This window comes from Chaetura pelagica, unplaced genomic scaffold (genome assembly GCF_000747805.2).
Source record: "Chaetura pelagica isolate M959 unplaced genomic scaffold, ChaPel_1.0 scaffold585, whole genome shotgun sequence".
Lineage (NCBI taxonomy): Eukaryota > Metazoa > Chordata > Aves > Apodiformes > Apodidae > Chaetura > Chaetura pelagica.
This window is the reverse complement of record NW_009953404.1, coordinates 717,713-728,682: the sequence shown is the minus strand read 5'-3', so window position 1 is coordinate 728,682 and position 10,970 is coordinate 717,713. Positions and strand designations below refer to the sequence as shown.

The following is a 10,970-nucleotide window of genomic DNA, read 5'->3' as shown; positions in this document are numbered from 1 at the left end:
ATTTCTTGAAAAGGCAAAGCACAAGGTTCTGATGTTCAAAAAGAAAAGCCTGTAGGGCTGACTATAAAATTATGTAGCCTGAGAAAATCACATTTTGCACTTAAGTCAGTCTTACCTGTCCCTTTGGCACAACTCTTCTTAAGAAAGGGATTACAACATTTTTAAGCCACAAACATAGTTCTTTCAAAGGAACAGTAAAATGGATGGCATTGAGCAAGTTCTCCAGCATTTTTTCATCAAAGCTGCTTTCAAAATCTGCCTAAAATATTAAAACAGAACAATTACAAACATATGGAGTATGTGTTTATCTGATACTTTGTAAAGGTATTTCACTAACAGAAAGAAGCAATAGATTTCACAAATACACAGAGAAAATCTCAGTAATCATAGGAACTCTTAAAAGACACAGCCCTGTTCAGAAGAACTAAGAGCTTGGTGTTCTTAAACAAGACCTGATTGAAGCAATTTATTTGCAAATGTTGATAGTAGGATCATGTTCTATTACTTAAGAAAACAACAGACAGAGACCTGGAAGTCCTGCACAAGAGAATATAATACCCCATAGCCACCCTTATGAATGTGTCATTCAGAGTAAAGAATCCATGTGATTGTTTTCTAAGGAGAATATGTGATTATTTTCAAAGGATGTTAAGGTATCACAGCAAATGTCCACTTAAAAACTCTGAAAGCTGTGCTTGCAAGGAAGTGAATAGAAGGTTATAACCACCACAGAATAAAACAAAGAATTGTCATCCTTTAGACCTAGAAATATGTGTTCTGACATCAGAAATACCAATTTATTCTTAAATCAGTAAGAAGCTCAGCCTTCTAAGGAGCTAGGTGAACAGGTAATCATTATACTAACAGATGATACTCTGTCATAGACCTTTGCTTCCTTGAGAAGCTGTTTTGTAACCACACTGCTCTAATTCTGTTAAATAAGGCAGCAAAAATTAAGTCTTAACATCCTCTATAAATACCAAAATATGTCTGTTCTATCTCACCTGGTGCCTAAGCCAGAGGTATTGTGCACAAGATAAATTTCCTTCTTCTAGCTGAAAAAGAATATTCTTGAAAACATCTTCGTTGTTCAAGAATTCTGTCCAAGCAATACCACTGGAAGAGAGAGAAGGGAAAGAAACTATTATTGCTGCATGTCAACTTTGAAGTAGTTTGGGGGAGGGAGAACCTCAAACAGAAACAAACCTGAACTTATCTAGTCCAAAAGCTCCATAGAAAGTTGTGAGCCTTGCCTGAGCTCTCAATACCTGGATGGAGATGAGATTTAAGGTTAATATCTGGCTCACCAAATAGTGACATAACATGGATAGGATAAGAGGAAGAATGGAGGAAAATAAAGACTATTTGAGAATTATAGTTAATTAAATAGGTACATTTGCTTAATGAAGCATTAATCCAGAATTTCAGGTGTGTGAACATGTTACACTGATTCTCCTTGAAGGTGGATGAGGCCTCTCCAGTATGGATAGGAATAAATAACAACATTAAGTGCCTAAAAGCATTTTAGAAAGCTTCTTCCTTCAATTTCTGGAGCATATGAGTCTGAATACTTCTTTCACTTATTTCTGAAACTTGTCATTACTGTGGTTTTCTTTCATACTATAAAACGTATTCTTGTTTAGACTTTTGAAAAGTTCAGCAGTGGTACAGTTCTGAGAACTCTACCATATACTTGTTTATCATATGATACTTGCAGGACCAAGAAGTTTGTGCTCACCTCAGTCATGGACACCAGAGCCCCATCAGATGATGGAGCAATGGGTCTATCCTCTTTCTTCAAGATCTGAAACAAATACATGAAATGGTTTGACTTTTAGTAAAGATAGGAGCAAAAACTTAGTACTTCTGTAAACTGTAGCCTCTATTTTACAGTGTTGGACTCTGGTTGGATTTCTACCTGCATTCAGGATAAGGTGGATAATTTGTATCTCTGATTCTGCTTGATAAAGCAGGAAAGACTAAAATAACAAAAACAAAAATATGACATTTTGAATTTTTAGTCTTGAAATTAATATTTTAAAGGTACTTAAAAGGACTGTTACTCAAAACTAAAACCTGCTTTCTGATGTGAAAATAGAATTGTAAGCTCTTTTTGGACCCTAAGCAATAGCAAGAACAAGGTTGGAACAAGCCTTGCTTTCTCCTTCATGTTTGGTAACATGCAATTTATAAAGAATTTACTTCTTGAATGATGGTAACTGAAGATCTCCACCCTGCTCGAGTTGTACAGAAGCATGAAATAGGAATGGATTAGTACAGGCAATTTAAACAAATGAAACCCCTTACTCTGACTTTAGCATAGTTCAGCATTTCTTGAGTGGTTTCATACAGTGGCCATGGAGCATTGATGCAGTAATCCACAACAAACTGGCTATCCTGTTTGTAGAAGGAAAAGAAATTAATTCCAAGCTCCTTTGTAATTTCAATTACTTTACTAGAGAAAGGGGGTAGAAATAAACACACACCTGAATTTTTTGCAAATTTTCTTTGGCTTCATTCACAAGATCCAGCCAGACTTCATGGCCATAACTCCCAACAGAAGCTGAAGCCAGTTTCTCCAAAATAGTGTTTGCTTTCACTTTGTGTACAAGCTGTTTAAAAAAAACCAAAACCCACAGTTTTCAGTTAGATGCACTAAAGTTTGAAGCAGGCAGCCTGTATCAAGAAAAAAAGAAAAGGGAACATTCAAATTGCATTATTTGAATAAATCAGTTAATGAAGCCATGTGTTAAAAAATGCACGTGAAGATTATTTTTTTTTAGCAACACTGCTTCCTGCTACTTTAAGGGACAAATGTGCTTTCTTCTAATCCAGCAGAGCTTATTTCAATCAAAAGATGTACATCTGCACCACCTCTAATAGCAAAGTTTGTTAGTCACTGCAAATACAGTTCACCAGGGAGATGTTTAATTTTGAATCAGCTTTCAAGAACAGAAAGTTCCTCTGTAAGGAAACATCCCTTAAAATATTTCTAATATTTTTAAAGCTTTCTATTTGACTATAGGGTAAGCTCCTTACTAATAAAATAAATTCTGTTATACTAATTAATCTCCAACTTCATTTATCAAGAACAGACAACTTACCTCAACATCCAGTCCAAACTGAATAGCAAAATTCTCTGCCTCAGTGAATTTGTGTTTGTGGAGTAAGCGACTCAGTCTAGGGGTGAAATAAAGTGCCAACGTAAGTGCCAAAGCAGAGAGGAAAGAAAGAATAATTAAAAAAGTGTGTTTCATGGAAACTAGTACCTATTTTCTGGCAAGGCTTCTGTTAAACTTCTCATTACAACAATAGAAACTGGGCCTTCAGAGGGTCTGAGGACAAGAGGGAATATGTGAGTTTATCAACTGTGAAACAATTGTTATTTTTATCTAATAATGATCTAGTAAGAAACAAAACATTATCTTACATCTGATGTTTTCCATGAATTCCCTCCAAGAAGTATATTGTATCCTGTAGCAACAACAGAAATCATCAGGTGGTAGGGGAAATCAGTCATTGAGCACAACTGTAATGCATTAAGTGTTTCTTAATCTAGAAACTAACTCCTGCTTTACTCTCTGCTAAGTTTGCTGGGTTTTTAAAATACTTTATCATTCATTCTCACAATTCCAGTTAAGAGTCACTGCTTAGACTTCTGGCTTGGTATCCTCTTACATATCCAACTCCACCAATCTTTGTAACATTCCTAATTCATAAAGTTCTCATCTTTTCTTAAAGTCTTTATAGGGAAGCAGTTTAAACAGTAAAAGAAGTAGTTCTCTCATCTCAGTTTAAATAAATCCCAAATAAACCCAGAGCATTTTTCTATGCCAAAAGAACTTAAAGCTTCATACAGCATTTGGCTGTAATAGCAGCAAGAACAACTGGTAGAAATATTAAATATTGCACAGACTTGGGCCTAGAATGACACTGTTCAGTTTGCCATATATGCTATCTTTTTCTCCATCCTTTGGGGACACCATTTAATCTTTATTTGTATAGTTCCTGCACCGTATCTAGCACATTTTTGTTCTAATCTAACAAGAATAATGTAATATAATCTAAGAAGAACAACACACTACTCTCTTTAATAATTATACTTATTAAGATATCTATATTTATTTAAATAACAACAAAAATCTAAACATACTGTGCTAATCCCACTTTGAACAAGTGAAGAAACAAGAGATACTTCCAATGAATAGAGCAGTTGCATAGTGGGCAAGGCAAAAACCATTAGATTTCTCATCTATAAAAAAAAAAGAGAGGGGTGAAACAAAACAAGTTAGTATTTTTTTTTCCTCAAACCCTGGTGACAGAGTAATGTTGGAAGAATCATTTCTGGTTTATTGTGGAGTTAGATGGAAGGACACTATTTTTCTAAGTTTTTATTAAAAAGCAGATCTCTACAATTTAATGAAGTTGAATGAATTTTAGATGTTGCCTCTTCATCTAGGCCTATTATATATGTCACATTTAAAAAATTGTATGATGTTCATCCTGCCATTCCATTTCAGTTAACTGCACTGACTGTACATGGAGGCAGATGCTGAATAAGGCAGATACTGCTTTAAGTCTGTGCAGGTATGTAAGACAACACTAAATTTTGCTTCCCTATCTGTCTACATCAATAAAAAGCAAACCAACCAACCCCAAATAATCCATCCCATACCCAAAAAGCAGGGCAGCTCATCCTGGTCACCACAGTAAGACATTGCAATAGTTCCTTACTCCCTCGATCCGAATACATACACGGTCACATTTCAGTTGTGACTTTGAGCTCCTCAGAATTCTGTCTGCTCCAAATATATAGCAATCTTTTTCTTTTTTAAATTCCCCCACCCCTTTTTTCTGAGAGTGACTGCATAACAGCTGAGGAACAGAACACAGATAAAGAAATTCTACCTGTTTGTTATCTGGTATTGTCATGACTATCAGTTTAACATTGGCAAGCCCCTGCCTACAGAACAAGAGAAAAAAGACAGCAAAATATACTTTTTAAATATATAAAATTAAAAAAATGTACAGAAAACATGCAAAATATGTTTAAAGTGTGAAATATTCTGAGTTTCAGACAGATTAGCTTTCCATAGAAACTGCTACATTTAAAAACGCTATAGTGAACCCAAAATTAAATGGTTTAGCATGTAGAGGACATACATTTAACTTCTGACATTTTTAAGCATTCCAAATGGATCTGATTCTTGGTTTTTTACATTGGCACAGAGTAATGGGCAGAGCCAAGAGTCTTGTCTTCTAATCTTAATCACCATATTTTCTTTTGCATTTTACCAAATACACAGATCTCCAAATTTTGGGTTTTCCATCTGCAGAATGAAGGAAGACCTTACTACTTTATCTACCCAAAAGACAGACTAGCTTTTTTATAACATCAGACTTGTCAGCTGTGTTATACACCTTATTTTAGACAAGCATTTCCTAAATGCTACAGGTTACATGCAAGATTCCCTAGCAGAAACAACCGATAAACCACGAAAAACCAGAAAGCACCAGGGTTTTCTTTTCTACACCACAGAGCTAAGGATCCTTATAGTCTAATTACTTTGTCCCACTGACTGGAAAGATTTCCACAAAGATGTCTAAGAATTCAGTGCCACAGCAAATGAAGTGTTTGAGGCACACTTCCTGTAGGGCCTGACAACTTTTCACTTTCCAGAACTAGTGCTGTTAACATTTTACTTACCATATGACTGGAGAAGAATCTGACTCTGTACTTAGAAGAAATTCTTCAATATGTATTAAAGGCCAATCCCAAATTAGGGTAAGAGAATGAACATCCCACATGCTTAAGATATTCTAGATTTAAAAGAAATATTAAAAGAATTGGATATGGATTTCATATTTTCTTTATAGAAGACTTTTTGAGTCTCTTTTAGCAGAATGTTAACACATTCCATAACTTCAATAATGACTAGTGGGGAAGAAAAGAACAGTTTTCCACAACTAGGAGTAGAGTTTAAAAAAACATCATAACATCAAGATCTGTGAATATAAGCAACTTCATTTTATAGACTAAATAAAGCTGGTTCAAGAACATTGTAAGACTAAACCAAATTATTATACATACCTCTGTATCTAAAACAAACAGCAGATTGTCAAGAACTTGAAGTTTTGCTGCATCTAAAAAATACCCAGTCACAGAAAATATTATTTTTCTTGAGAAATGTATTGGAAGCAAAAATGCATTAAAATGTAGAACCAAGGACTGGAAAACTATAGATGTTTAACCTCATGTAACTTCCTAGGTCTGTAACAGTTTAGCTTAAACAGAATTGGGATGTATATATCTAAATTAACCTGGACAATTTCGAAGCACATATTTTGGCTGCACAAGAAGTGTGCTATTTGGCATATGTGTATTTACTAAAAACAATGAGAGACCCGAAAATGCCTCAGTATTTTCTGCCATGAAACAGGACTTCCGCACTGGTCTGTAAAAAGAAGAAAAATTCTCTTTACCTCTGATCAGACTTGAATCAGCAAAACTTCTAACAGACACCAGGTGGTTGGTAGTGTCTACCTCCCATTTGGAGAGCACATAATCACCTTTACCCTGTCAGTTAAGGCAAAGAAAAATGGGGTTAGACATTAGAAATTTGGCCATGGACAGGTATACTTGTTCAGCTGATCTGTAACTTACAAACAGTTGGAAAACTGCAAAACTGACTTGAACTTTATTCCCAGTGAATGCTGAGGTTCAGAAAAATACATTTATTTTTAATTTATCCTTTCTCCTTTGTTCTTTCAAGACTGACCTTTACTACAGTAATTGTTACAGTCAGCATCCCTAAACATTTTTTGGCTGTTCTAAAAACAAGCCCATTTCAAAACATCCAGTTTCCATCCTCATAGAACATGAAACCTGAACCAAACATGCACTGAACCCACCAAGAAACTGCATTGAACTCAACCGATTTCTGTCAATCAACTCAGAAAACCTGTTTCTAGTCCAAAATTACATTTCAAAACATGTTTATTTTTATTTCTTATTAGCTCTGGAACTTAATTCATGCTTAAGGGCTTGTTCAGTTGGGATCTTAATTGTTGCTTTGGGAAGCCTTTGTTGAATGTGAACCAGATTGGAAGACTTCCCAATTTTTGCTTTTTCTCTGAGCTCAAGGACAAGAATATAAACAGACCCACTATGAATCACAGTGATTTACTAAGGTCAGGCAACCAGGGTGAAAATATTTTTCCCCCAATCATCATAACAGAACAAGTTCTGAAATTACAACAGATATTTCCCTATGAGAAAAACTAGAGCCAAACTACACTACTGTTCACCTTGAAATTCACAGTGAAGAAAACAGACAAAAAGTTTTAGCGCAGAAAGTTTATTATCTTATTTTTCAACCAGCTACAGAAACATTCAGTTGCAGTTAAAAACACCATAAATGATCACATAACAATTGTTACAAACACATTCTTAGTACTTACCCCAATGACCAAATGGATTTTGTTCACTGCGTTACTTATCACAAAATTCTGACAGCCAAGGCTGTGATACTCTTCTGTGGAAATGAAAGCTGTCTTGATCTGTCCTTGTAACTTGTGGGGTGGGGATGAAAGGAAAGCAAACCAAAGGGGAAGAAAAAGAAATTGTTTATACAATCAGTGGATAAAACCTTGACCTGCCCATTTCTCCATATACAGGAAAATTAATAATCAAATGTACAGAACAAAGTATTGTTCCAAATTTTGAATTAAAGGACATTACAAATGAGCAGGTATTTCTTACTTTCTTTGCTGTAATCATGTCCATCTTGTCAAGTGCTACATAAAAAAAAATCAGTGTTAATTAAACATTTCAAGATTGAAAAAAAAGCCACTAAACATCACACAGGATAGTTTAAACTTAACCTGACTTCTGAAAAACCTTAGTCAGGAGTTTTGACAGGGAATATTTATCTTGATCACACTACTGAGTTACAGAAAATTAACTAGTAACTGTACTTATACAGCATGAAAAATTTAAATTATTCCAAATGTTCTTCAGAGCCATGAAGACTGATTATGGCTTAAAATCCTGTTTCCATAGTATTGCGTACTCTCTCTAAACCAGTGATTTGGAGAAACAGAAGTTAAAGGAATTACTGGAAGAAGACAAAAATAATTTTATTACAGTTGAACTAGTTGAACTAGTTGAACATCTGTTTCTCTTTTTTAAAAAATGATTTGAAAATCCCAACTTATTCCCATTAGAAAGATAAATGGAAAAGCTTTCTTAATAAAGCTCTTCCTGTTCAAATGGAAATCCCAAATGGTTTGTAGATCATCCTACCTTCCTGAATTTTAGCAAGGGGCAGACACATAATGCAGAAGAATCCATTGCTTGTGAGAATGAACATATGATAAACACCTAAAAATAAATCAATCCCATAGAAATATTTCAAACTCAAGTATTCAAGTAAAGACACAACTCAGAAATAGGATGGTGAAATAATGAAAAAAATAAAATATGACCAATATATTTGACTATATTGACACAAAAAATTTATCACCTTCAACAAGGAGTAGAATAAGTTTTTACATCTTAATTTTGTTTGAAATTATGATTTTTGTATTCAACCATCAGACTGCAAATTCTGTTTTCATGACAAAACTACATTTAAGTGGAGAACTGAAGACTCTGGGGAAACCTTAGAGCATCTTCCAATGCCTGAAGGGGCTCCAGGAAAGCTGGGGAAGGACTTTTGACAAGGGCTTGTGGTGAGAGGACAAGGGGTAATGGATTAAAACTGGAAGAGGGAAGATTTAGGTGAGACATTAGAAGAAAATTCCTTAGTGTGAGGGTGGTGAGACCCTGACCCAGGTTGCCCAGGGAAGCTGTGGCTGCCCCATCCCTGGGAGAGTTCAAGGCCAGGTTGGATGGGGCTTGGAGGAACCTGGTCTGGTGGGAGGTGTCCCTGCCCATGCAGGGGGGTGGGACTGGATGATCTTTAATGTCCCTTCCAACCCACACCAGTCTGTGATTCTATGATTAAATACATGATATTATGACAGAACAAGACCAGGATCTTATAGAACAGGAACTATTAACATCTGAGTTCTGAAGAAGGTACACACAGAAGGAATCCTTCCTTTTGGAGCATTTTTATGTGTTTACCACAGTCCTAAAAAGAAGTATTGACTTCTGAATGTTTGTTGTTTTCTATGGCATTCATAAAACAATAAGAGCTAATTATCTTTAACAAAGAGCATTAAGAGAAGTGCATTTAAAGTGTATAATGCAAAGTGAAGCTGCATCTGATTGATCATTGTGTAGTCTTTCCCTGAAAGATACTAAGGGAGACAAAAGTCACAAAAATTGAGACAAGGGGAAGGGAAATAATTGAATTCTTACCTGCATCTGCGTGATCTTTTTCAATAAAGAGACTTAAGTAAGTATTTTCATTTGAAGATTTTTCAACCAAAATCTGAAAAGTGATTAATATAAAGACTATTATTCTGTGTTTTATATTAAAAAATGTCAGGAAATATCATCAGTTCATACCTTAAAGATTTTTCTTTCATGAAGAACTGTTTTTTCCTATACATGCCACTTATACATTTAATTGCTTCTTCATTACTTAAGGGAACAAAAGTGTCACTTTAATCTGTTTATTCAAACTAGGTGATGTTTTCAAAACACAAGAATGAGTACACTTGATATGTGGAGAAAAGGGAAAAAACAACTCAAATTCTCAGAACAAAATGTTTTCAACAAGATTAAAATAGAAACTGTACTGTACCTTGGTTAGCAAGGTTTGTTTTGATGGTGTGTGAATAAGATGGAAATTGCCATTTTTCTCACCGACCACAAGAAACTGTTTTTCTTGACACATACCAATCACATCCACATTAGTATCTGAAAAGGTCCAAGGCAAAATGTCAAATATTAAGATTTTTTTTTTAAATAATAGACATTCATATTTGAAACAGAAATTGGACAATACAGTGTCCCAGATTTCTTCAAAATTGTTTATTTGGATTAAACAAAGTACAGAAAAGGTCATGTAGGGAGTGGTTCTGGTATTCATTATTCCCATTCCAATGAAAAGTTAGCAAGAATTCTATTTAAATTCTATAGAAATACTTAATGACATACAGAATGAGCACTTTTTATTTCTTAGGTGTTTGTTATCATTCATTTTACAGATTAGTTAGATGTGCAAAATACTGTATTTTCATATAAAAACTTAGCATGTATTTTAAAAGATAGTTTTAACTTTCAGTGGAATTTCAAAGGCATGAACTTACCAAACTGAACGTGCATCTGAAGGGACTGCCCAGTACTGTCAAGAAGTGCCACTGATCTGTCAACAACAATAATGCTGCCATCCCTGGAGCTGCATGCATACAGCTGTGGATTAACACAGACCTAAGAAGAAAAAGGCTTGTTTAGATAACTTAGCCATATAAAGTATGATGAAGAAGCTCTGGTGATGATAAAGAGAAATACAGCTTTGATGAATTCTACCTTTTCTGAAGATGTGATTTGAAGGAGTGTGTCCACTTGGTACAAGGCAGTTCCACACTCGTGTCCTAAACCTACAGGGAGCTGCTCCTTCCCCGTGTCATCGTTTGCTAGAAGTTCAATGTCATTCCACATGTTTACCTGTGATAAAGGAACACACAGGTAGATGAACACACACAGATTTCTGATTTTATTGTTGCATCGTGATTCTGTGCCTAGGAGGAAGGGCAGCACAAGAAGCCTCCTGAACGGCGCGTTCTGCAAAGACCAAGTGAAGTCGCAGAGCGATGCGGATCCCAGGGAACGTCCCCAGAGGGCCCGACCGGGCGCAGCTCGGCAAGGAAAGGTTTCACGCCCGAGGCTGAAAGGAATTCGGTACCAGAGAGCGTTCCTCGCCTGGCTAGGCAGCGGACAGCCCTGCTCGCCGGGACCTGGACGCGGCCCGCCCGGTGTCCCCTCAGCGCGGTGACAGGTCCCGCCGCGCCGCCTC

The 10,970-nt window shown here is 35.8% G+C and overlaps 1 protein-coding gene across 1 annotated transcript in view; it reads right to left on the bottom strand.

Annotated features, from left to right (window-relative positions):
- Positions 1 to 10,615, bottom strand: part of KNTC1 (kinetochore associated 1) — a 37,998-nt gene extending 27,383 nt beyond the window's left edge. The window contains exons 1-21 of the mRNA XM_009998448.1: positions 10,484 to 10,615; positions 10,264 to 10,384; positions 9,756 to 9,871; positions 9,368 to 9,440; positions 8,306 to 8,383; positions 7,763 to 7,797; positions 7,462 to 7,572; positions 6,484 to 6,577; positions 6,092 to 6,144; positions 5,708 to 5,820; positions 4,909 to 4,963; positions 4,154 to 4,252; positions 3,431 to 3,474; positions 3,270 to 3,335; positions 3,105 to 3,180; positions 2,487 to 2,612; positions 2,308 to 2,397; positions 1,739 to 1,804; positions 1,207 to 1,268; positions 1,005 to 1,116; positions 116 to 259 (exon numbers count right to left, since the gene is read on the bottom strand). Of these exons, the coding sequence (XP_009996750.1) occupies positions 116 to 259; positions 1,005 to 1,116; positions 1,207 to 1,268; positions 1,739 to 1,804; positions 2,308 to 2,397; positions 2,487 to 2,612; positions 3,105 to 3,180; positions 3,270 to 3,335; positions 3,431 to 3,474; positions 4,154 to 4,252; positions 4,909 to 4,963; positions 5,708 to 5,820; positions 6,092 to 6,144; positions 6,484 to 6,577; positions 7,462 to 7,572; positions 7,763 to 7,797; positions 8,306 to 8,383; positions 9,368 to 9,440; positions 9,756 to 9,871; positions 10,264 to 10,384; positions 10,484 to 10,615 (1,866 nt within the window). The remainder of the gene's footprint in view (positions 1 to 115; positions 260 to 1,004; positions 1,117 to 1,206; positions 1,269 to 1,738; positions 1,805 to 2,307; positions 2,398 to 2,486; positions 2,613 to 3,104; positions 3,181 to 3,269; positions 3,336 to 3,430; positions 3,475 to 4,153; positions 4,253 to 4,908; positions 4,964 to 5,707; positions 5,821 to 6,091; positions 6,145 to 6,483; positions 6,578 to 7,461; positions 7,573 to 7,762; positions 7,798 to 8,305; positions 8,384 to 9,367; positions 9,441 to 9,755; positions 9,872 to 10,263; positions 10,385 to 10,483) is intronic.
- Positions 10,616 to 10,970: the final 355 nt, after the last annotated feature.